The sequence below is a fragment of the Euleptes europaea genome, chromosome 6, assembly GCF_029931775.1.
Source record: "Euleptes europaea isolate rEulEur1 chromosome 6, rEulEur1.hap1, whole genome shotgun sequence".
NCBI lineage: Eukaryota > Metazoa > Chordata > Lepidosauria > Squamata > Sphaerodactylidae > Euleptes > Euleptes europaea.
Genome location: NC_079317.1, coordinates 108,421,994 through 108,448,448, shown reverse-complemented (window position 1 = coordinate 108,448,448; position 26,455 = coordinate 108,421,994). Strand labels below are relative to the sequence as shown.

Here is a 26,455-nt window from a genome sequence, read left to right as displayed (position 1 = left end):
CTTGGAGGCATCTAGCATTAGCATAGAAACACCTCCACATTGTCTCTCTCTTTCGACTTGCCTGGCAAGTGCCCTTGGGCATCCTTTAGTGGCTATCCTGCTTTACTTAACCATTCCCTTTCATGTCTATGCCATTCCTGTGTGGGCAATCAGAAGCAATTTTCCCTTTGTCCATTTGCATTGAGTCTGCCCAAATCAGATGCTTCTCACCTCCTGTCGGTTTTTCCCCCAGGTTCAGTTTAAAAGCTGCTCTGCCACTTTTTTTATTTTATGCACCAGCAGTCTGGTTCCATCCTGGTTCAAGTGGAGCCCATCTCTTTTGTATGTGTGTGTGTGTGTTAAGTGCTGTCAAGTCGCTTCCGACTCATGGCAACCCTATGAATGAAAGTCCTCCAAAATGCCCTATCTTTGACAGCCTTGCTCAAATCTTGCAAATTGAAGGCTGTGGTTTCCTTTATTGAGTCCATCCATCTCTTGTTGGATCTTCCTCTTCCTGCTGCCCTCAAATTTCCTAGCATGACGGTCTTTTCCATTGACTCTTGGAAAGAATCTTTTATCCTTTCATCTCATCTATATAGTTCTTCAGTGTATTGTTTAGGTGTGTGATCAATTTCTTCCTGAACACTGGCATAAAAACTTTCAATTTCTTCCTCATCAGCATCTGTAGTTGGGGCATAAACTTGAATGATGCTTATGTTGATAGGCGTTCCCTGACGTCTGATTGATAGACTTTTCATTATAGCTCCTGATTGCCTTTGCTACATCTTGCCTCACTATTAAAGCAACTCTGTTTCTTCTCTTTTTGTCATTCCCTGAATAAAACACTTTGTAATTTTCTGATTGAAAATGTCCTAATCCAGTCCACTTTAATTCACTTACTCCCAGGACTGAAATGTCCATACGTTCCATTTCTTGTTTAACAATTTCAAGCTTACCCTGATTCATGTTTCTCACATTCCAGGTTCCAATTATATGCGTCGAACAGTTTCGGACTTTCCTTTTTCATCTATTCATGTCAACCACTGAACATCCTTTCGGCTTTAGTCCAATCGCTCTACCCCAGTAGCAGATTGAGTGCTATCCGACATGGGGGTCCCATCTTCCAGCACTATATCTTTTTCATTTTGGATTGTCTCATCATAGGGTTTTCAGGGTAAAAGTTGGTCAGAAGTGGTTTACCAGTGCCGCCTTCTGCGCACTACTAACCAGGGTTAGCCGTAGTGGCACTGCCGTTGTCTACGAAAGATCCTCCGCCAGTGTCACCTTCCACTACTGCTGCTGCCCAGTAGCTAACCTTCAGGGATTCTTCTGCCCCCATCCCCATTGGAACTGCCTGTTCTCTTCTGCGGATGTGGCCATCGATCCCTTAAGGGGGTAGATGCATCTTCGTCTGGTGTCTCAGCTGTGACCATTCCGTCTTGAGTGACTCTGCTAGGAGTTTAGTCTCTTGATAAAGTCTAGACCCCTTACGGTATTGCTCTCAGATTCCATGACACACACAAACCCCCTCACCACGTTAAGGTGTGCATCCAGAAGGGGGCTCTTTTGTATAAGCCCAGCTTATCCCAAAATGTTGCCCAGTTCCTAACAAAACTAAAGCCCTTCTCCCTACACCACTGTCTCATCCACTCATTGATTCTCCCCAATTGTACCTGCCTAGCTGGTCCTGCGTGTGGAACAAGTAGCATTTCAGAGAAAGTTAACTTAGAGGTCCTGGATTTTAGTTTCCTGCCTAGCAACCTCAATTTGGATTCCAGGACCTCCAGATTACACTTCCCCACATCGTTGGTGCCAATGTGCACCACGACCACTGGCTCCTCCCCAGCACTATCTACCAGACTACCTAAATGATGGGTTATGTCTGCAACCTTTGCACCAGGCAGGCAAGGCACCATGCGGTCCATGTACCCGCCAGAAACCCAGCTGTCTACATTTCTAAGGATTGAATCTCCCACTACAAGAAGCCCCCCTTCCCTCTGAGGCATATCCTCAGTACGAGAGGATATCTGTTCATCTACCAAGGAAGGGGTCCTTTCTAAGGTACTAAATCCCCTTACCCCAGAGAGATGACCTCCTTCACCAAAGTCTCCATCATTTGTGACTGGCAGGGATCCATCACCCTGGGACTGGGATGTGACTGTTTCACCTCTGGAGTCCTTACCCACCTCTCTCTCTGCCTCTCAGCTCCTCTAGTTAAGCTACCTTGGTCTCAAGGAATTGAACTCGCTCCTTGAGAGCCAGGAGCTCCCTGCACCCGAGCACACACCCCTGACCTCCGTCCAGCAGGCAGTTAGTCATACATGTGGCCCTCCATGCAGCACACTGGATAACCCCCCCAACACCTGCTGGCTTTCTATCTTCATAAATGGTATTTTAATTATGTATTTTGGGTGTTTTAACCCTGGAAATGAAAAGTGTCCTGCCCTATATACCCTGTGCCCTTCCTGTACTGAATAAGACCTAGTGCCCTGGCTTGCTTGCTCTGCTTCTAACTCACACTCTTCTTAACTCGCTCAGTACTCCTGCAGGGCCCACAGATCTACTCTGCCCGGATAATAGGATTCTTTCCCCACCCTCTGGCAAGGAGGGGCTTTTGCAATTTAAATGCTCACAGCCTTCACCTCTCACACTCAAGCTCCACCCAGCACCAATCAAAAAACCCTCTTTAGAAGGATACAAGCACCCACTCTCCCTCAAACACAGTCCTCTCACAGCAACCTCAGTTAATGCTCCCCAGACGTTTTAGGAAAGGCAAAACCAGCACTTACCTCACCTTGCCAGCAGCTCTGCCCTGTCTCCCAGCCCAGCCGATTTACATTCAGCCTCTGGTGAGGAGGAGCTTTAGCAATTTAAATGCTCACAGCCCCTGCCTCTCAAACTCTAGCTCCACCCAGCACCAAACTAATTTGATCCAAAGAATATGCTATAAAATGTATGATGAGAATACAATATTGAAGAGTTCAGTAGTATAAAGTGTTGTTATAAAGTGTTCACTGCTATGGAGTTCTATATTCAATAATGCTGCTAGGTCTGTTGTGACTTGAGTTTGTGTCCAAATAACTCACTTCCTTTTGTTAATACAATATAATTTATTAATACGGTCACTGACCAGCAAAAACAAACATTTGTGTTTCTTATTTTCAACTTTTTCCATGCTTCTTGGATGGCAAAAATGAAGGTGCATGTGCCAAAGCAGCAGAGAGTTCTTGTAAAAAAAAAAAAAAAAAAGGCATGACAAATAGTACAATTTTGTATAAGTTATAAATGATGTGTTTTATATTGTTAAAGCAGTAAAATAAGTTTAGGCTTAATAAGAAATAAAGTATTGCATGCATTTCAATTCCCCTCCCAATTTCTGTTTTGCGTTTATGTGTGTGTATAAAGTTCCATCAAGTTGCAGCTGACTTATGTTTAAGGGCAAACTTTTTACACAGAACTACACAAAACTATCTATTCACCTTATTCATCCAACACAATACCCAGGAACTGAGAATGCTGATCTGCTTGTCTCCTGGTGCATTTCCACCAGTTAGTCACAGGGGATATGAGTGGCTTGCATGGGAATCTCGCAGATGTCCCTTTGGCTCAGACTCTGCTGATCTAAGCTACCAGATGCAGGGCAGACCTTTCTCTCCTCAGAGTGATGAATGTAACCCTGTTTGTTTTTTGACAGGTAAATGCACCATTCCGGATTGAAAGATCAAAGGAATTAATGCTTCGTGATTGTGACTTCTGCTGTGACGTCACCCAAGCCACTGTTTCAGCTGGTGGGAAGTTTCTCATCCCCTTGCATTTCAGCCCACAGATTGTGGGTATGAATAGTGTGGACTATTTCACTATTGCACCTGCTGGGAATGTGACACAGTCTGTGCTGAAGCTGACAGGCTCATGCAAAGGTACCCTTTCGATTCCCCATGCTATATTAAAGCATATATGCACTGGCATTTCTCTCTTTGTTTCTAGCAATTCCTGCAGATGTAGGTTGTATAATCTTTCTGAATATTGGACTGTAGCCAGGGTATATATTTGAAATTTTGCATAGAAAGTTCAATTATGTGTATGTGCTACATGTATTCCACAATTAATGATTACTAGCTCTTTTAAATTCTCCATGGAGAAATTACAGCTACAGACTGTTTTGTTTGGATTCATACTGTTTTCTGCTTTTGTGATTTGCAACATTTTATTGCTACTTGCCTGCAGGTTACTTCCTGTGATATAGGGCAACTGTAGCCCATTTCTGGCATCCCCTCCCAGCAACAAACAAAATCCTGCACTTTTAGCAGAAGAAAGCTGACCCTCTCACTAGTCAGTGGAAGGGATACTGTGTCTTTGCTACTGTATGTGTGAGAATGTGTTTGTAGCAGTATTTGGGAGGGCTGCTGCATACCCATGGAAACAGGTGTTCCAGAGCAATCACTTTTGCATAACAACCAAGCTCAGAGTAAGAGAAAGACAGGATCTTCTAGCATACAAACACATTGCTTTCCTAGAGTCAGCAGCAACGTGTGCTATAGTGTGAAAACTGCACAAGTGCCTTGTCTGTCGTTACAGGTCCTGGTGTTTCTCTTCAGCACCCCTTTGTCTACTTCAGCTGTATTAACCTTGGGGAGAGCTTAACTCAGCCCTTAGACATCACAAATATTTCGGATGTCCCAGCCTATTATCAATTTGACATTGACTGCAGACAGAGTATCTTTTCTTTTGACCACCCATGTGGAATCTTGGCTGGGATGTCCACTGTTACACTGAAGGTGACCTTCCAGCCCATGAATCCCATGATTTATTACCGAAGAGTGGTTTGCCTTGTACATCACCAGGTAAGAGTACTGGGGTCCAGCTTCCACTGAAGTGTTGTTCTTGGTTGTATATCCCTCTTGTCAAAGATGTGGGGGTTGAGAAGTGTTCCACCAAGAGACCAGGATTATCTCTTTTGACTGGATGCCTAGGCAGTATCAAGCAATTCTGCTTACACAGAATAATCCCTGCTGTCTGAATGATTTATCTTACATAGCCTGTCAGCTAGGCAAAAACAATGAATTTATCTGATCCGCAAGCTCTACTTCTCTGCAGGTTGTGTTTCATCTTTGAGACCTGCTCTGCTCTGTGCCCCCCTCCCCCCGTAACTGCCCAGTGAGCAGAGATGTTTTATTTATTTATTAGGTTTATATTTCATCCCTCCCAGACCAAGGTCGGGCTCTGGGAGGCTTACATCACTATGGTCAACAATCATATACAGTCAATTTAAAACACAACAAATACCTATCAGTTTCTTTTAAAATCCAATAAAATTCCACAATTTGTACAATTATCAGTCCAAGGCATCAATAGAATCATGTTTAAACCCTCAGTCAGGAGAGGCATGGCGGGAAGGCAAGATGGACCAGACTTGATTATACACAATGCAGGAGAAGGGAGGCCAGTTTTGATGGAGACGGTTGCTGTCCTCCACCATAGGCCTGGCGTAACATCTCAGTCTTGCAGGTTTGATTTTGATTCGTCACCCTGTCTTCAGTTATGGGGATGAGACTTGCAGGCTCTAGGCAGATTTTGGAATAGAGGAACAGGTCATATCCATAAAGTATTTTGCTGTATTATCAGTTCATAGTGGTAGCAGAAAACCAGAAGCGAAGAGCTTTTTTTGGAAAGACTTTCTTGGAGCAGATGGACGACTCCAAGCTTTCCTGCATGAAGCAAATTATTTAAATTCCTTCCAGTCTGGGATAAGCCTTGGTTTTGGGACTGAAACAGCCTTGGTCACCATGGTGGATGACTTGCATTAGGAAATGGACAGAGGGAGTATGACTTAGTTGATTCTCCTGGAACTCTTGGCAGCTTTCGATACTACCGGTCATGGTATCCTTCTGGACTGCCTATCTGGGCTGGGATTGGGAGGCACCGTTTTGCAGTGGTTCCAGTCCTACCTGGAGGGTAACTTTCAGAAGGTGGTGCTGGGGGACTGCTGCTCAGGCCCGTTAGCCTTTGGTCTATGAGATTCTGCAAAGTTCCATCTTGTCCTCTATTCTCCTTAACATCTACAGGAAACTGCTGGGTGAGGTCATCTGGAGATTTGGGCTGGGTTGTCACCAATATGCAGATATCTCTCAGCTCTACCATGCGCTTCCAGATTATCTCAGTGAGGTTTTAGACTGGGTGTGAGCTAATAAACTGAAACTTAACCTCAGGGGGATTTGTCTGTCCCTTTCTCTTGCCATTTTCTGCCAGTAGGTGAAGGCATTTTCTGCCAGCAGGTGTTTGTCATTCCCTCAATGAGTCCCCCTTCCGGACCAATGTTTTAATAGTTGTTTTTATGTCTTTGTATTTATTGAACTCTGGTTTTAATTGGTTTTAATGATGTGTGTTGGTTAGTTTTTAATGGTTTTTAAATGTGATTTTATCATGCCTGTTTTAAATTGTTAGCTCCCTTGATGGCCCTTGTGAAAGCAGAAAGGAAGGATATACATTTTGTAAACAAATAACATAATTAAAAAATTGTATTGTCTTTCCTCCAGGACACCAGTGTGTTCTAAAGAGAAGGCATCTGTCCAAAATGTGTAACACTGCTATTCTTGCAATGGTTCCTATTGGCTTTGAGAGCCAGTGCCAGCCAAAATACCTAGGTTGCATATACTATGTGGATTGGATAAAATAATTTATTCCACTTCTAAAGTGGTAGTTTGTAACCATACACATCTAGTATTGTGCACCAGAAGAAGAGTTGGTTTTTTATGCCAATTTTCTCTACCTTTTAAGGAGAATCAAACTAGTTTACAATCTCCTTCCCTTCCTCCCCCCACAACAGACACCTTGTGAGGCAGGTGAGGCTGAGAGAGTTCAAAGAGAACTGTGACTAGCCCAAGGTCACCCAGCTGGCTTCATGTGGAGGAGTGAGGAATCAAAACTGGTTCTCCAGATTAGAGTTAACCACTACACCAGGCTGGCTCTCCAGCTAGAATTTGGACTGTGGACATGGGGAACACTCATGTTCAAATCCTAGCTTGGCTATGAAGCTCATTGGGTGAAAAAATATTGTCAAAGGCTTTCATGGTCAGAGTTCATTGGTTCTTGTAGGTTATCCGGGTTGCGTATCCGTGGTCTTGGTGTTACTCCTCTGAAGATGCCTGCCACAGCTGCTGGCGAAACGTCAGGAAAGAAAATACCAAGACCACAGTTACACAGCCTGGATAACCTACAACAGGGGTGGGGAACCTCAGGCCCAGGGGCCGTATGCGGACATTTTTTGTGGCCCTCGGGAGCTCCGGGAACCCTGCCGCGGAGGCGGGGCACAGGGCGGCCCTCCCCAAAGGTGTTCCTGTGGCCACGGCTTACAGCGCCTTTGTAGCGCCCTTTGGACCTCCTCTCACCGACTGTCGGTTGTTGGTTGGCAAGAGGTGAGGGGGAGGGACGCTTCCCCCAAGGTTGCCCCCTACAGCTGCGGCGTACAGGAATGCTACAACACATTGTAAGCCCCTCTCTCTGCCTGTCGACTGTTGAGCAACCGGGGGGGGTGGGGAGAGGCCGGCGGCTCCCGGTGGCAGAGCATGCATGCGGGAGCCAATTGGGCTTGTTTTTTTTATGGACTCTGGGGGGGAGGGCATGGAGACTGGGGCCCGGTTGCTTGGGGCTCCGTGCGCCGCCGGGTGTGTGTGTGTGTGGGCGGGGGAGGTGGGGAGGCTGGGGCCCGGTCGCGCAGGCCGGCATGCGCGGGTGTGTGTGTGTGTGTGTGTGTGTGGAGGAGGCTTTTCTCTCTTTTCTTCCTCTTTTTCTGTCTCCCTCCATCCTTTTTTCCCCCTCCGTCCTTTTCTTTCGTTCTCCCCCTCTCTCCATTTCTTTCTCCCTTTCTCTCTCTTTCTCCCTCCCTTTTCCTTTTTCTCTGTTTTCCTTCCTCCCTTGCCAATCGACTGTGGGCTGCGCCCCCCTGGTGCCTCGTTTTCTGGGGCTCACCGCTGGCTGCCCTCCCACCTGGGAGGGGGAGCGAGGGCGCCCTGCAGGCCTTCTCTGTGTGGCCTCTCCTGGGGTTGCCAACCTCCAGGTGGTGGCTGGAGACCTGGCAACCCTAGCCTCTCCCCCCCACCAGGAGATCTACACCTGGTATGGCCCCCGAAAGATGTTATAAATGTGCGAATGGCCCTTGGCAGGAAAAAGGTTCCCCACCCCTGACCTACAAGAACTCATTGGGTGACTTTGGCCCAGAGTGTGCTCTACCTTGGCTTTCTCATTTTAGCAAAAACATTGGCCCAGATCTGGAAAGTGTATCAATGGGATGAGAATCAGAACGAGTGAGCAACGAGGAACCCTTTAAATGCTACCCTAGCTACATGAGAGCTGCTTTTCCATGACCAGCTTCTGTATTGCTGGTACAACATTCAAATGATAACCACATCTGCACAAGGGCTTATCACCAAGCTCTTTCCCGTGGAATTGGTACACCCAGTCCTGACAACATACTGATTCTGTATTTATGACCTGTCCTTAGCCATGCGGTTGAGTTATTTAAATTGGAAAAATAGCTCCCATACAGATACGGTAATGTTTAAACGGCCCGTGATGCAACATATTAATAAAGAAGAGTGACAGAGCTATAATCTTGAATAGACTGAAGGCAAAGTTGTTGTTTTTCCCTCTTTGTATTTCTGGTGCCTCTTAGGACCCATTGTTCCTAGATATGTTTGGGACATGCCACTCAGACACAATGAAACCAGAAATTCTGAAACTGAAGGACCTTACCCGATATAGGACGCACATGGCCCGAGGACTAACATTTTACCCACCAGATGTCCTGGGTACCATGCTCAAGGAAGACAAACTGCTGCTGGATGAAAATGGAGCTCTCACACTCCCACCAGAGGTAAACCATGTCTGTGGAAGGACCAAAGTTACCCTGTTCTGCTCCCATGTCTATGGATGTCCAATATGACTGCTGTCTTGGTACCCCATGGAGGTGCCCATGGTGAGGCCCAAACTGCTCATTATGTTTTTGCAGTTGTATGATAGCCATGTGCTGACTCTGAGTGCACTATCATTAAAGGATGTCTTCTGTGAAGCTGCTAAGCAATCTGGGGCTTTAAACCTACTGCTAATCCTTTTTGGGCCTGTATCAATGTGAAATCAGGAAATTATTTAAGGTTGAAATGCTGTAGGGATCTGGATTTTTATGCTGTAGGGATGTGGATGGGCATCCTTCTGTCATTCATTTCTTTCTGCTAAAGTTGCCAGAGAAACTTGCCAGGGTCACATGAACTCCCATCTATTCTGAGTGGTCAGCTATCTTTAGTATATCTTCTGTTTAGTCAGATCTCTCTCTCTCCCCCCCCCCCCAGATGCTGGAGGACAAGCCACCTGAGGAATATCCTTCTCTTGAGCCCATGGTTGAATACTTCCATGATGGTGTCAACAGTGACCTCACTGTGTTCCCTCCTCATGTCAATCTGAGCAACAATGAGTTTGATTTTGGCTGCTGCGCAAAGCTTCAAAATATACAGCCACTTCCTCTCTGCCTGACCAATTGCACAAAAGGAAAGATCACTGTCAAATGGACCAACAAGCCAGAGAGTCCCTTCCAGGTGGCCCCAGAGAGCTGTGACATCCCGCCTCTGAAATCTATGGCTTTCTGTGTCATTTTCCAGCCTCCTCAGCTCAACTCTTTGTATGCAGCAGAACTAGAAGGATTTGCCTTCTACAAGGTGGGTAGGAATCTGTGTCAAAGGCATTTGTGGCATGGAAATTCCAATGTGGTCTTTCTAACTGATCGTGAAGGTGCTAAGAGAAAAGATTGTTCACAGCTTGATCTGGGGGACTGGCTGGCAGGGACACTGTGTAAGAGTTCCCTTGATCAGAACATGAATCATCCATATCCACTGGGAAGAAGACAAGCTTAAAAATGGAGCTAACAATCAACTTAGGGATTTCTACGAAAGGGCAGTTAATCTTCCCTTTCTGTTGAAAGCCTATGGCTGAGGAGAGGCATATATATTTTCAGGAATAAATACAAAATAAAATTCTGACTGGATAACTAATGGATGAAACTCTGCTGTGGTATATCCTTCTAATCCAACCAGGCTTTTGCCCTTTATCCCCCCCCCCATCTCTCTTGTCACTGGTTAGGTGTTGCGGCACTACAGCAACATTGAAGAGCCCACCACCATGTGCCCATCCTGGAGCTTCACCATCCGCTTGTGTGGACACACTTTTGAACCCGGGCGACAGCACTTCACCCCACAGTATACTTTGGACTGCTACAAGGTGAGCAGTGTAGCTTTCTTCCCCTGGGGTGGGTTATTTGTAGTCCACCTCTATCTGACTTCAGAGTGGAAGGGATTCATCATTAATTTCCATTTCTTTCTTGGAAAAGCACTTTACAGGCTTTTAGTTCAGGCACAGTACTGTTAAATTAATTTCTGTTTCCAGTTAACAAAAAAGAAAATAATTCTCGAAAATCAGGTGATGCCCAAGGACATCTGATAGTAAAGAAATAACAGTAAAGAAACAACAGCACCACAAGGCCACCAAGTATATAAAAGATCCTAAATAACATTTTTAATGCAATCTCAAAATATCAGTGTACCACTCTATACAAATTCTACTAAGGTTAACATTACAGATGCCATTCAAAACCCACACAGAATACTCCATGAATCCTTCACGTATATAATCAGTCTAATTCAAGTCTAATGTGCATGAAAGACACTGGTTGAAACAACCTGATTGAAAATTGGAGATAGAATTGAAGATGAAGGTCACAAGCTGAAGACGACACCCCCGGTATTCAGTCGTTTCGCATAGCTTCCTCAGTTCTGACTGTATCCTTAAAAAAAATCAGGTAATGCATAATTATATTCATAAATTATAAACATAGGATAACAACACATGACCAAATAATAATGGATCTTACCACTAGAAAGGATATGTGCATGCATAAAACATCTTCCCTAGAATTCACAGTGTAAATTCACAGCTTTAGAGATGCGTTTAACACTACAGACAGGAAAGAGGCATTTATTCACTAGCATAGAAGGTCCTTAATGAGGCCTAATTAAAGGAACATTCCTAGCTGTTTGTCGTGGTGCAGGCAAGGAGCGAGGGCTGTAAGCTCTAAGTGTAGTCTGGGGAACAGTCCAAGGTCATTCACAGTGAAGGCAGAGTCCGAGATATCAATACAGGCAAGGGAAGTCCAAGATGTTAGTCAGAGCCAGTCCAAGAAGTAAGGATACCAGGAATCCAAAGGATAGCAGGGAAACAAGGCCGGTACACCAGGAGGTTGGTGACAAGTTGCTTGCACAACAGCCAAGCCTAACTGATGGCTTAAATCCCTTCCCCTGCTACTGTAGCAGAGCCAGCTGATGCTGATGAGGCTGAGTTCACAGGTGGTGCTTCATCCCTGCTCTTCCTCATCACTGCTACTGGGGAGGTTCCTTTGTAAAGCCTTCAGTCTAGCACTCTGCCGTCTCTGCTGCATTGCCAGATGAACCTGTTTTCTGCTCCAGTGGCCTTGGCGAGGCCTCTGGAGACACTGCATGTTGCAAGGTGTCAGGTCCAACTGGAGTCCTTGAGCTGGCAGGCTGCAGGCATGGTGAGTCATCTCCTGACTTTGGCTGATCCTCTATTCTGGCCTCTACTTCCTCTTCGTCAGAGGAGGTCTCTGCAGGCTGACTCTCTGCAGGCTGACTCATGACACTGTTGTAAAAAACTACCTATTGTGAGACAACTCTACCAGTTGATTAACTACCTGTTATAGAGAACACAGACTGGAAAACTCCAAAATGAAACCCAATGATGATGTTGCAAAGGGGACATTTATCTCTTATTATACAAAAAGGTGAAAGCCACTACCTAATATAAAAGGAACTTTACCTGTAGTATAACAATCTGTTAGAGATGCGTTTAGCAGACGAGACAGGAAAGAGGCGTTTATTCACTAGCATATAAGGTCCTTAATGAGGCCTAATTAAAGGAACATTCCTACCTGTTGTAAAAAAAACTACCTAGTGTGACAAAAAATTCACCTGTTGATTAACTACCTGTTATAGAGAACACAGACTGGAAAACTCCAAAGTGAGACCTAATGATGACGTTGCAAAGGGGACATTTATCTCTTATTATACAAAATGGTGAATGCTGCTAACTAATATAAAAGGAACTTTGCCTTGTGTATAACAATCCATTATAGAAAACGTGAAAGGTCAAACTCTGTATTGAGGCCTGATGGTGCTACTGTTTTAAGCATGTAAACGAACTTAGCCTCTTTCTGTAGCAAAATACGTTTAGAATTGATGCGGTTATGTCTAGGTTTTTTAAGGCACCATAATATAAAAAAACAAATATCTGTTTCTGAATTATTTTTCTCAATGGGTAACCAATGGAGCATCTATAACATGTGAGCATATTCTGGATTTGTTTTCTTTCACTCGAGTGCACACTGCTCTAGTGCTAATGCCAATGTATAACAAATTACAATGGCATAAAATTGCATATACTATGCTCTTAGTAGCACACGTAGAAAAATGCTGTAATGTGAATTTGAACCCTGTGCTGATGGATTCAAAAATTTTAACGGGAAAGGAACTGAACAATGTCCACATTTGTAATGACCCTTTAAATGGGGTTCAGGTCCTGATTCACGATGACTAATATCAGAATGTACAACATCTCTAAATGCAGATTTTTTCTGAGTCCAAACATAGGATATTGTGTGCAACCTGGAATATGTTGCACTAGATGCCATTGTGTCTTCACAATACACTGTATATCAGCTGTATACTTGGTATAGGTCAAGGAAGAAAAAAATTAAGTTGTTAGGACCCGGTTTACTATGAGATTTGGAAAATAATGTAGATCTATCTTTTAACCTTGTTTTATTCTTAGCCTCTTGAATCACATGGGGAGGGTAGCCTCTATCATAAAACTGCTCTGTTAAATTAGATGCAGCTGTTTCAAAGTCTTGTATGGAGACATTTCTTTTTAAACATAAAAATTGGCTAAACGGCATGTTTTTCTTCAGGCGTGAATGAGTAGTGTAAAAAGCCATTTTTATCTGTGGCAATCTCTTTTTCCATTTGACCACACTGGCTTTCTTCCCATTTCTGCAAACTTGCAAATGTATCCAGAGGCTTGCATTGTGTTGTTCCCTATTGAAAGGGGAATGGGTTTGTTTTTGTTTTTTTTGCTCTCTTTCCTCATTTGCTTTAGAAAAATCCAGCCTGTGGTTCTGAGTCAGCATTTCTTGGCTGGTGCCTTATCCAGCTTGATGACAGCAGAGGTCAGCAGAGACTCACTTATAATTTCATATGAATAACACTTGGCATTTTTATAGTATTGTCAGTGTGTATGATTCTGTGGAAGCCCTGTTTTGTTAGTTCTTGGAATACTGTGGTCCAATTTTATTAATCTTCCTGTTGTGAAGATAGAAGGCAGATTTAAACATCTTTAAGCAAGGATGTTTCCAAGTTTGGGTGTGAACTCAATGCCGAGATGTTTGCTGTTATATATTTCACACAGGGTTGAAGAGTGTTCGAAAATTATAGCAGCTCTAAATTACAGTTGTTGGTTGGGGCAAGTCAATAGGAGCCTATTTCTCTTATTTTGTTTAATCTTCCCTGGTTGTCAGTTAATTTCCGGGCCCAGTTAGATTAGAATAGAATCATAGAGTTGGAAGGGGCCACACATGCCTTCAACACCCTGCTCACTGCAGGATCAGCCTAGAGCATCGCTGACAAGTGTTCGTCCAGCTGCTGCTTGAAGACTGCCAGTGAGGGGCAGTTCACCACTTCCCCAGCCAATTCCACTGTTGAACTACTCTCACTGTAAAACATTTTTTCCTAATGTCCAGCCCTGGGACCTTTCTGGCCATAATTTATATCCTTTATTGCGAGTCCTAGCCTCTGCTGCCAACAGGAACAGAACCCTGCCCTCCACTAAGTGGCAGCCTTTCAAATACTTAAAGAGAGCAATCATGTCCCCCTTCAATCTCCTCGTCTCCAGACTAAACATTCCCAGCTCCCCTCAGCCTTTCCTTGTAGGGCTTGGTCTCCAGGCCCCTGATCACCATCATCGCTCTCCTCTGCACCCGCTGCATTCTGTCCTCATCCTTTTTGAAGTGAGGCTTCCAGAACTGCACAGAGTACGCCCAGTTCAGCCTTGCGATTTGGATGTTTTTATCCCTGTTGATACACCCCAAGACCGCATTAACCATTTTTTGCCGCTGCATCACACAGACTACTCATATTCATCTTATAGTTCACTCGTACCCCAATATCTTGTTCACACACAGTGCTACCCAGAATGCGTGCTACCCGGAATGCGTGCTAACCCAGTATGCATGCTTATTATTTTTGTTACCCAGATGTAGAACTCTGCCCTTGTCCTTGTTGAATTGCATCTTGTTCACCTCTGCCCACTTTTCTAGTATGTTCACATCTCATTGAATTCTATCTCTATCTTCCGGGTACTTCACTATTCCTCCCAATTTGGTGTCATCTGCAAATTTAATGAGTAGTCCCTCCACTCCCTCATCCAGATCATTTATTAAAATATTGAAAAGTACTGGCCCAGAACCAAGCCCTGTGACACCCAATTGGACATCTCCCTCCAATCCTAGAGGCTAGTCTGTAGGCTCCTGCTTACCTATCAGATCATCATGTGAGGGCCTGGTAAAAGCTTTACTGAAATCCAGGTAAACAATGCTGGCCGTGTTTCCACAATCCAGTAAGCTCATCGTTCAATCAAAGAAGGAAACTAGGTTGGTCTGGCAGGACCTGTTAGGAACAAATCCATGCTGGCTTCACTGTATCACCAAGTTGTCCTTCAGATGCTCACAGACTGACCCCTTTAAAATCTGCTTCAATATCTTCCCTGGGGCAGAGGTCAGTGGCCTGTAGTTTCTTGGGTCATCCCTCCTTCCTTTTTTGAAGATTGAGATAACAGTCACATTCTTCTAGTCTTGTGGCACATCTCCTGTCTTCCAAGAGCTCTTGAAGATGATGGACAATGGCTCTGAAAGCTCTCTATAATATCCAGCCCGGGGGATTTGTACATATCCAATGCAGCCAGTTGCCTCTCAACAACCTCTCTTTCCATGTCAACCAGCAGCCTGGATGCCGTGCCTTGCCTACTGTCATCTCTAGATGAGTCCATTCTCTTCTTTAGTGAAAAAGTGAGGCAAAATAGACATTAAGCTTTTCTGCTTGCTGTCTGTCCTCTGTCAGAGTTTGTTTATTTGCACCCAGTGGTGGGCCTGTCGCCTCTTTTACCTTATGTTTTGCCCTTACATATCTGAAGAAGTGTTGTAGCGAGTTCTTGTTGTAGCGAGCCTCCCTAGCTAGCCTCATCTCACTGTGAGCTTTGGCTTCCCTGATGGCTGACCTACAGTGCCTAGCAACCCGCAGATGCTCTTCTGTAGAGGTTAGTCCTTGCCTCCCAAGACAGCAATGGAGGAAACGGGCTCTGCCGTGCCAGGCCCTGACTGAGCGCAAAAAAGCGGAGGAGCAAGCGCGGACAGCAGCTGAAGCCGTGGCAAAAGCTCAGGCGGAGCAAGAGGAGAAGGAACGCTTAGCCGTCGAACGGGCGCGGAGTGGCGCGCGCCCCCAACAGCGCAGGGGCTATGAATTACCCCCGTTCTCCCCGTCTTTCGTCCCATCTCGTAGCGTTCAACGCTCCTGCAGGTTGGCGGGGACTTTGTCTGAGAGACCAGACAATTCCGACGAGGATGACTTGTATGGTGGGGAATCTCTCTGGGCCACTAATTTACGGGTCAGCCAGTCCCGCCGGACTGGCGGCACTGGCGACGAGGTATTTTTGCTACGTAACCAAAATCTGGATCTTATGGAGCAGGTAGCATGCTTGCAGGATCAACTGACCTTGGTACTCAGGGACAATGACCAGTTACAACGGACTCGAGCTGTGCCCGTTGTCCCCGCTCCCGCGACACCGAAGCAACCACCACAACAACCAGCTGCTCCGGTGGTTTCTCCCGGCGGAGGCCCCGCAGCTCCTGGCGGGGGACCCGTTGCGCCGGGTGGAGGACCCGTGGTTCCGGGGTGAGGTCCCGCAGCTCCTGGCGGGGGTCCCGTCGCTCCTGGCCCGGCAGAGCCCGGCAGAGTGCCTGTTGCACCTGCCTTACCGGGTGCACCGGGATTACCAGGAGCCCCAGTTCCTGGATACCCGCCTGTGCCCCTGATGCCATGGAAGCCGCCGAAACTGAAGGTTACTTATGACGGCTCGGTTGAAACCTTACCCCGTTTTTTGCATCATGTGGATAATTATATGAGGGAGCAAAGAATTCTTCCCTACCGAAGATAGCCGCGTCCGTTTCGTTGCCTCTCTGTTAACGGAAAAAGCGGCCGACTGGATGATTCTTCAGTTTGATACGCGGTCCCGCTCCATTCGTTCCCTCGACAATTTTATGTTTGCCTTGCGACGGCGCTTTGAAAATCCTTTCATGGGAGAGAGAGCCAAAGAGGAACTTTTACAACTCAGACAAGGCTCCTCTCCAGTTCGAGAATTTGCAGATGAATTCCAACGACTCGCGAGTAAGGTAGTGGACTGGCCTGAAGCTACCCTTATCCACTACTTTCGTGAGGCATTGCACCCAGACATTTTGAACTGGTCTTATATGCGAGGCGACCCAGATACCCTGGAGGATTGGATTTTACTGGCTGAGGAAGTTGAAAGCCGCCGGCTATTTGTTTCGCTAGTCCGAAATAGAACCAAGGAGAAGGGCGAACAAAAGCCGCCCACCAAACCTTCGACTCCCAACCCGCGGAGACCAACCCGACCCCCTCTGGATCGCGAGTCTCGGTTCCAGAGAGGGGACTGTCTCATTTGCGGTGGAATGGGTCATTTTGCAGCGGCTTGCCCTCAACGTCCAGAACCCACTCGCCCGAACATACCGACTCGAGCTCGAGGATGATCTCAACGCAGAGGCACCGCAGTGCAGCGCCGGGACAACCCACACCCTCTGCACTTCACGTCGGAGAATCGTCTAACCTTCCTGCACCAATCGACCCCGTAGGGTCCCGGATTACAAGTGCCCCAGTGGGGGACAGCTCTCCTTCTTCCGACGAGGATAATCAATGGAATTCCCCAGCTCTAAATCTGGAATCTCCTCTTGACCTGTCAAAAAACGGGTATGGTCTGTGGTGAGTGGAGCGTCCCCACAGACCCCTGTGGAATCTCCTGCAAAACCCAAGGCTCCTGTCATGGTGAGTGAAGTTGAAAACACTGTTTATGTGGACGTAGTGTTACAACACTATAAGAAGGGCCCCCAATTACGTGTCAAGGCACTCATAGACTCCGGCTGCGGACGCACTTTGATCAATGAGGCCACGTTTGCAGCCCTAAAAGTCAAATCCGAAGATCTACCAGCTCCTGTCCAATTCGCCCAAATGGACGGTAGCCATTTTAGAGGGGGCCAGTCGACCGTCGAACACGGGGGGTGGCAATGGGTATCGGTTCCCATTGGGAGCAGATAGACTTTACCATAGCTCCCATCCGATACGAAGTTGTTTTAGGGATTAACTAGCTCAAGGGTCACAGTCCCTACATAGACTGGGAAGCTGACACAATTACGTTTACCAACCCTAAATGTGAACAGCATCAGCGTGAAGTCGCAGTTGTATCTCCACCCGCGCCAGCCTTAACCTCCGATACCTTATTGCCGACGCCATTACCCAAAGTATACCGAGACTTTGAAGATGTTTTTGATATAAAGGAATGCGATGCCTTGCCCCCCCACCGTACCACGGACTGTGCAATTGAAGTAGTAAAAGACTGCACACTAGCTAAAAGCAAGATTTACCCTATGAGCGTTTCCGAACGTGCTGTGTTACGAGACTTTTTGGATAAAAATCTTGCTCGGGGGTTCATTCGGCCGTCAACCACCCCCAACTCAGCCCCTGCTTTCTTTGTCCGTAAGAAGGAGGGTGACTTGCGTTTGTGTATTGACTTCCGGAAACTCAACGCAATTACCCAAACCAACGCCTACCCCATACTGTTGATCTCAGACATTTTGGGACAATTACAAGAGGGGCGCATTTTCACTAAATTGGACTTAGTTGAGGCTTATTAGCGGGTCCGGATTCGTGACGGGGACGAACCCCTCACAGCCTTCTCTAGCTGCTTCGGGATGTATGAATTTCTTGTGATGCCTTTCGGGTTAAAAGGGGCCCCGGGGGTCTTCATGCAACTCATTAACGAGATCCTCCATGATTTATTATATCGCGGCGTGGTAGTTTATCTTGATGATATCCTTATTTATTCTAAAACCATGGAGGAACACATTACTCTGGTCAGAGAAGTGTTGCCAACGTCTACGTAATCATCAGCTCTATGCAAAGTTGTCTAAGTGCGAGTTGCACCAGGAATAATTGACTTTTTTGGGATACATAATTTCCCATCGGGGCCTCAGCATGGACCCTGCTAAAGTCCAATCAGTACTTGATTGGACTACCCCCTCCACCCGTAAACAAGTGCAACAGTTTCTAGGCTTCGCCAATTTCTACCGCGGTTTCATTCCCAACTTTGCTCAAGTGGCGTTGCCACTCACCGACCTTCTTAAAACAAAAGGTAAAGGGGTCTCTGCTACGTTGCCTACCGCCAAAGTGCATTGGACTGATCAATGTCAAACTGGTTTTGTAACCCTCATGCAGCTTTTCACTTCTGAACCTGTACTGCAGCATCCTGACCCAAACCAAATGTTTGTTGTGCAAGTTGATGCATCTGATGTGGCCATGGGGGGGGGCTCTTCTGCAGAGGGGGTCTGAAGGTCTTCTTCACCCCTGTGCTTATTTTTCTAAGAAATTTGTGCACGCTCAACTGAACTGGCCAATTTGGGAAAAGGAGGCGGCAGCCGTCCATCATGCCCTCACTCTATGGAGACAATTTTTGGAGGGGTCCGGGGTCCCCTTTGAAGTCTGGACCGATCACAAAAATCTAGAGGCCCTCACGGGGACCCACAAACTGTCCGCGAAACAACAACGTTGGGCTGACTTCTTTGCTCAGTTCCGTTTTGTACTTAAACATGTGTCTGGGAAGCAAAATGTGCTTGCTGATGCTCTTTCCAGGTTGCCCCAATATCCAGTAAAGATCGACCATCCTACGGACTCTTTGTTCACCCCGGCGCACAGAGGAGCTCTGCCCGTGCTAGCTGTAAAGACTCGGTCCCAAACTCTGCTCCAGTCCCAGACCCAAGCAGTGGACAGCAGAGCGTCGGGCACAACAGAGCCGCCTCCCTCACCAGACCCACCCGCGCCGCCTGTCACCAGCACCCCACATCGACCGGTTCCCCCTCCCATCCGTCGCTACTGCCGACGGCTCCTGATTCACCCTCCTCTGCAGGGGGGGTGCTCCTGTCCGACTCCTTCCTGGACTCCCTTCGTACTCAATGCCTAGCCGAACGCACCGCTCAGACTCTACCCCAAGGCTTACTTGAACGAGGTGGTTGTTGGTACAAAGACTCGAAGTTGTACATGCCTAAAATACTTTGGAGAGAGATCCTGCAATTGGCCCATGGAGCTAAGACGGCAGGGCACTTTGGTTTCCTGAAAACCCTTCACTTGTTACGCAGGCAATTTTGGTGGGTGGGCATGCGTACAGATGTGGATTCCTTTGTTTGCAGCTGTCCCATTTGTGCCACTGTCAAGCGATCCCAAGGCAAGCCCCCGGGACTGTTACAACCACTGGAAGTTCCCAGCAGACCCTGGGAAGTGATTGCCATGGATTTCATGACCGATCTCCCACTTAGTGAGGGGAAAACTGTACTGTGGGTTATTACTGACTTGTTTTCCAAACAGGTACATTTGGTTCCGTGTGTGGGTATCCCCTCCGCCCCCAAGTTGGCCCGCCTTTTTGTGTCACATGTTTTCTGTCTACATTCCTACATTGCGACCGCGGAAGTACCTACGTGGCTAAATTTTGGAAGACGTTTCTCAAGTTGGTGGGGGTGGAACAGGGTTTGTCTAGCGCTTATCACCCCCAAATGGATGGGCAAACTGAACGTGTCAATGCTGTATTGGAATGTTATTTACGTTGTTATGTCAATTATCACCAAGATGATTGGGTTGAACTGTTGCCTTTTGCAGAATATGCTTACAATAATGCTGTACATCAATCTACAGGCTTTAGTCCTTTCTACGCTGTGTATGGTCAGGATTTCGGTCCTATTGGTCGTGTAGATGTAACGGGAGGAGGGAAATGTCGATGTGGCCTCTTGGACTCAAGCTATCCACACCACCTGGCCCTGTCTAGTAAAAAATCTGGACAGAGCCAAACACAAATATAAAGCTCAAGCAGATAAGCATCGCTCTCCCAGCAAAGACTTTCAGATTGGTGACTTAGTGTACCTTTCCACCAGGAACCTGTGGTCCACCCGACCTTGCCATAAGCTCAGTGCCAAGTACGTGGGGCCATATCCCATTGCTCAAATAATTGACCCCGTCACTGTTGAACTGACTCTCCCTAAGACCTTGAGGCGTATCCACCCTGTCTTCCATGTCAGTCCCCTCAAGCCTCATGTCGCCTCCTCAGATTGGCACCCGGAATCGCCTCCTGAGCAGCCTGTGATAGTGGGGGGGGGAGGAGCATTTCGAAGTGTCAAAAATTTTGGACTCTCGTGTACGTCATGGCTCTCTGCAGTATCTGGTTCGTTGGAAACACTTCCCCCCTGCCTACGATGAATGGGTGCTTGCACAAGATGTCTCCGCCCCACACTTAGTGCACGCCTTCCACACCGCCTACCCCAATAAACCATCCCCCTTGCAGAATGGGAGGGGGCCCTAAGGGGAGCAGAATGTCAGCTCTGTGTCTCAGATTCGTTTTCTCACCAACCTGCCTTCAAGGATTGTTTTGCATTCCTGGTCTCTTTGAAGGCGACAGAGGTCCGTGGGAACAGCGGCGCCTCTGTATCGTTTGTAATATGTAATCTCTTAAAACTACTGTTGAATGCTTTTTTCAATGCTTTTATATTATCAAGTGCAAGCCAGTTTCCTCCATTGCTGTCTTGGGTTCTCTATGCTCTGCTTACCTATGCTACCATTAAATCATCTTCTTTGGACAACTTCGTCTCCTGCTGTGGTTAGTGGTTCTCGATAGGGCAAGTGCTTACAGGAAGTTAAAATCACCCATAACTACAAGGTCATGTTGCCTGGATACTTTGTCTAGCTGCTCAAAGAGAAGAAGAAGTGGAAGAGTTGGTTTTTATATGCTGAATTTCTCTACCACTTAAGGAAGACTCAAACCGGCTTACAACCATCTTCCCTTCCCCTGCCCACAACAGACACCCTGTGAGGTATGTGGGGCTGAGAGAGCTCTAACAGAGCTGTAACTTGCCCAAGGTCACCCAGCTGGCTTTATGTGTAGGAGTGGGGAAACCAACCCAGTTCACCAGATTAGCCTCTACTGCTCATGTGGAGGAGAGGGGAATCAAAGGCAGCATCCACCTCCTCACCCTGGTCAGGAGGTCTGTGGCAGACTCCAGCCACAATACTGTTTGTCCTTCCTTCCAGTCAAGGGAATCATCACAGCAAGTCTCTGTAATGCCCACTAAATCATATCCCTCTGTCTGCATCAGAAGTTCAAGCTCCTCCTTCTTATTGCCCAAGCCAGGTAAATAGTCACCTGAAACTCTGAACCTTTGGCTTCATTTGACCCAGCCCTCCCAGGTGGGCTTCTGCTATTTGCTGTCCTTAATTGAAACCCCCATGTTGGTCATCTCCTTCCCCTTGTGATAGGTGAAGTCCATTATGTGCTAGTAGGCCATCTTTCAGAAAACCTTGCCCATGGTCCCAAAATCCAAACCACTCCTGCCAGCACCACCAACACAGCCTGTGGTTCTCCTCCACTATCTTCTGTTCCCATTCCATTCCCCTTTTTCTGGCAGGAAGGACCACCTGGGACCCCATTCCCTTCAGCTTCCTCCCGAGAACTTTATAGTCTGCCTTAATGCTTGAGATGGTGTTCATGACCGTGTCATTCATTCCCATGTGGTCCATCACAAATGGGTAATGATCTGTAGGTTTGATCAGTTTTGGCATCTGGTCGGCAATATCTTTAATCTTTGCCCCTGACAAGTAACATACCTTATAGGCTAAGGGGTCTGGCCTGGACACATGATGTTCCATACTCCTCAGAAGAGAGTCACCGATGATTAACCTTTTCCTTGACCTTCCACTGCCCTTTCATTGTATCCCCATGCCCTCCTCACTCTGTCTTTCTTGTCCTCGTAGTTCTTCCTCCACCACTGTTTCTGTCTCTGTGTCCACTGCAAGGGCCTGGAATCGATTACTGAGTTCCAAAGGTACTGAGGTCTCGCCTTTGGGTTTGTGCTATATCTCTCAGAGGCTCATTGGGAAAGTCAACTACTCAGTTGTTCCTTTGAGCAGTCTCCCCATCCTTACGCATAGGACTGTCGATTCGGTTCCATCTGACATGAAAAACAGCCAAATTTTCCCCGATTCGGCGGTTTCTACTTTGGATAGAACCGAAGTCAAAAAAGGTGGGGAAATGACTAGCCGAACTCAGCGAGTTCGGGCGGACGCTGGATAAATTCGTACAAGTTCGGTGCCCCCGAAGCAGCATTCTCCTGCGGCCAATCGGTGGCCAAGCTGGGTCTTCTTCTAGCCAATCTGTCACGGTTGAGTGCATGAGCCCAGCCGCTGTGTGGCCCAGGGAGAAAAAGAGAAAGTGTCTCTGTGTGAGAGAGATCCTCGTGGGTGTGGGTGTGTGCGTGTGCACATTCACGACTTTCCGCGGCTCTAGGGGGGCATGTTTGGAGGTAGAGGTCCCAAACCTTCAGTGTAGCTTGAGGGGACCCTTCTTGCAAGAACCCCCAAGTTTTGCTAAGATGGGGTTAGGGGGTCCCGAGTTATGGGGCCCGGAAGGGGTTCCCCCCATTCGCCCATTGGAATAAAGCCATTAAAAACACATTCGTGCCTTTCCGCAGCTCCGGGGGGGGGGGCATTTTTGGAGATAGAGGTCCCAAACTTTCAGTGTAGCTTGAGGGGACCCTTCTTGCAAGAACCCCCAAGTTTTGTGAATATTGGGTCAGGGGATCCCGAGTTATGGCATCCCCCCATCCGATGTAACTACGCTGAAAGTGCATCCAACAACACTCAAAGTGTAAGTAAACCCCTCCAGGCTCCAAACCTTTTCTTCTGACAAGTGAAGTCTACCCTGTCCTCAGGGAGAAAACAAACAAACAGTTCTAGGTGCTGATGATGATCTTTAAAGCCCCAAATCAAGAGTGTCAAACATAAAGCCCGCAGGCCGGATCCAGCCCCTTGAGAACTCTTATCTGGCCCACAAGCTATCCGAGACAGCCTCGCTCCCCACTCTCAGTCTGGGCTGGCGAGGCGTGTCCTGCCCTGACCAAGTGACATTTATGTCATATCTGGCTCTTGTAATAATCGAGTCCAACACCCCTGCCCTAGATGGTCTGGGAACAGCACATGGTAAGGGTAATCTTCTCCCCATAGAGCTACCTAGACACCAAGGTAATCTTTGGGTGTTCTTTTCTATGTGCTGCTGCCACTGGATATATGACAGGTGGCCACAAAAAGGGCTTTGTTGGTAGTAGTGCTAAGATTGTGGAATGTGCTCCTGAAGAAAGGTTCATATGGTTTCTTCTCTGTAAAATGTTCAATGGCTGCTGAAACAACCCTTTTTAAGAGACACTTGGAATTATAGGGACTTGAATTGTTTTTCTAATTATGAACTGTTATTCTTCCAGAGTGGAAGAATTGAATGGTTTTATTGAATGGTTAATATTACTTTGCCAGTGCTATAATTGATTTTATGGCTGCTTTTTCTGCTGAGTTTAAAATGGAGAGGGGGCACACCAATGCAGAGTCAAAGCTGAGAAAAATAAGCATCTTATTGTTGACATGTAAGACTGCACATGGCAAGCAGATGTAAAGGATCTAAGTGACAGCCAGGTGATTGGTGGTGTCACATGACAGCTCAATGACTGAGCAGAAAAACTGGCTTGTACTGGACTGAGCTAGATGGTCCTGGAGACAAGGCAGCCAACAGTTGATTGGCTGGGAGATTATGCCAGATATGTATATAAGTGTATCATATATGTATTGGGTTGTGGGTTGTGAGAAGTAGATGCTTTGCGTAGCATTTTGTCACTGTATAATAAAATAGCACTTTTATACTACGTGCTGACTCTGCTGTATTTACTCGCTGCTGTGGTGTCTGATACTTCTTCTAAACACCAACAGGGCTATGGGCCCAGAACGACTGCGCTAGGTGCTGGAGGTTCTGAACAGAGGTTTATCTGTGGAACAAGTGCCGTGGACTGCAGTGGGAGCGAGTGAATGTCTGAGGTGAATTCAGACGGAGCAGAGGAGAAGGCAAGCCTATCTGCTGGCAGTGAATTGTCGGGAGCAGAGGAGGAGGCGAGCCTATCTGCTGGCAGTGAGTTGTCGGGGGCGGAGGAGGAGAGTGATACAGAGCTTGAGGTGCCGGGTGCTGACGACATGGCACAGGCGGCTACAGCGTTGCTTGTGGACAAGCTCACCTCCACCAACTATGAGGTCTGGGCATTGCGAATCAGCACTATCTCAAGAGAGAGGCATTGTGGAATTATGTAGCTGACCCCCCAGACCCAGAAACAGCTCAAGACGTAATTAAAGATGAGAAGGCACTAGCGACCATAGTGCTGAGCGTGGCAGACGACCAGCTTGTTTATATTACGGGAGCTTTGAAGGCGAAAACAGCTTGGAATTCCCTTAAACAAGTTTATGTACAAAAGACAGCTGGCTCTTTGATGGCTATCACCCGAAGGATGTATCGGACGGTTTTGAAAAGTGGAGAGCCAGTGAGATTGCACATGAACTCTTTAGCAGAGTGCTTCCAAATGCTGGAACAGAGGGGGAAAGCTGTGTTGGAGGAAGACAAAGTCTTCATACTATTAAGCTCTCTGTCAGAGGATTACAATATGTTAATCACTTCTTTGGAGTCTCTGGACACAGGCCAGCTGACATGGGAGTATACGGCTGGGCGTTTGTTGCAGTTTGAACGGAGGTTGATTGCGTCGGCATCTGGGAAGCCTGCCCGGTCTGAGGGAGGAAAAGATAACAGAGAAAAGTTTGCAGAGAAAAAGCACCTGTCGTTGGATTTACAACATGTGGCTTTAAATGTAAGAAGATGCTTTTTGTGTGGTCAGAAAGGGCATTTAAAACGCGACTGCCCTGACGTCAAGAAAAAGAGTCGAGGGGAGCAGTCATCAGCAGGCGCAGCCAGAAGCCAGACAGCGTCATTAGTGAGGACAGAGACTAATGACTCTACTGGCATGTGGATCCTAGACTCTGGAGCTTCACAAACAATTTGCCAGAGTAAGGAGCTATTACAGGAATCACACAGTTCAAGCCTGAAGCATGTAAGCTTGGCTGATGGAAGCAACGCAGATGTGGTGTGTGAGGGAAGTGTGAGGTTCCCTGCACTGGACTATGTCTTTAAAAAGGTGCTTTGTGTGCCCACTATTGAAACAAATTTGCTAAGTGTCTGTGCATTAGATAATGCAGGGTTTACTGTAACTTTTGCTGAAAAATCATGCCAGATAGCAAAGAATGGAGAAGTGCTTCTGAGAGGGAAGCTATGCCATAATGTATATGTGGTGGAGAATGTTCATGTGAAGGCTAAGACAGTACTTAATCAAAGCTTGCATGACAGCTGCATTCATTTATTGCATAGACGTCTAGCTCATTCTGGATATGAGGCAATAAATAAAACACTATCTCTACTGGGTAAAGAGAAAGTGAAAAAGTGTGAAAGGTTTCTAGACTGTGAGGTCTGTAAGTGTGTCAAATCTAAAGCCTACCCAGTGGCTAGGCACAGTGATAGAAGGTCTGAAAGAGCTCTAAAGTTATGTCACAGCGATGTCATAGGTCCTTTTAGAGAGAGCCATTCAGGGAACCGGTACGCATTAATTTTAACAGATGATCACAGCAGATTCACCTGGGTGTTTCCCATCAAAAAGAAATCAGATGTGTTTGAGACCTTCAAGTACTGGGCTAGAAGAGTACAGAAGCAGCTTGGTCAAGAGCTAAGTGCTTTACAGACAGACTTTGGGGGCGAGTACATGTCCAATGCATTTGCCAAGTGGTTGCAGCAGCAAGGTGTGCAACACAGGGTGGCTAATGTTTCAACCCCTCAGGAAAATGGTATTGCAGAAAGGCATGGTGGGATGTTGCAAACAAAAATGTATGCCATGCTGCGAGATGCAGAACTGCCTATGACTTTCTGGGCTGAAGCTTTAAAGGCAGCTTGTTATATTTCTAATCGGATCTGGACCAGATCCATAGATGATATCCCATACAGGGCACTGTACAAAAAGGACCCGAGTCTGAGCTATCTCAGAGTGTTTGGGGTGAAAGCCTGGGTAAATGTGCCTTTAAACCAGAGAAGGAAAGGAGGAGCTAGAGCCAAAAAGCTCACTTTCCTAGGGTATCAAACAGGCATG

General features: G+C 46.7%; 1 protein-coding gene across 1 annotated transcript in view; it reads left to right on the top strand.

Moving 5' to 3' along the window:
* The window catches only part of CFAP65 (cilia and flagella associated protein 65), a 144,682-nt gene that overhangs the window by 32,575 nt on the left and 85,652 nt on the right, over positions 1-26,455 (top strand). The window contains exons 7-11 of the mRNA XM_056852046.1: positions 3,674-3,896; positions 4,555-4,820; positions 8,648-8,848; positions 9,321-9,683; positions 10,105-10,242. Coding sequence (XP_056708024.1) covers positions 3,674-3,896; positions 4,555-4,820; positions 8,648-8,848; positions 9,321-9,683; positions 10,105-10,242 — 1,191 coding nt within the window. The remainder of the gene's footprint in view (positions 1-3,673; positions 3,897-4,554; positions 4,821-8,647; positions 8,849-9,320; positions 9,684-10,104; positions 10,243-26,455) is intronic.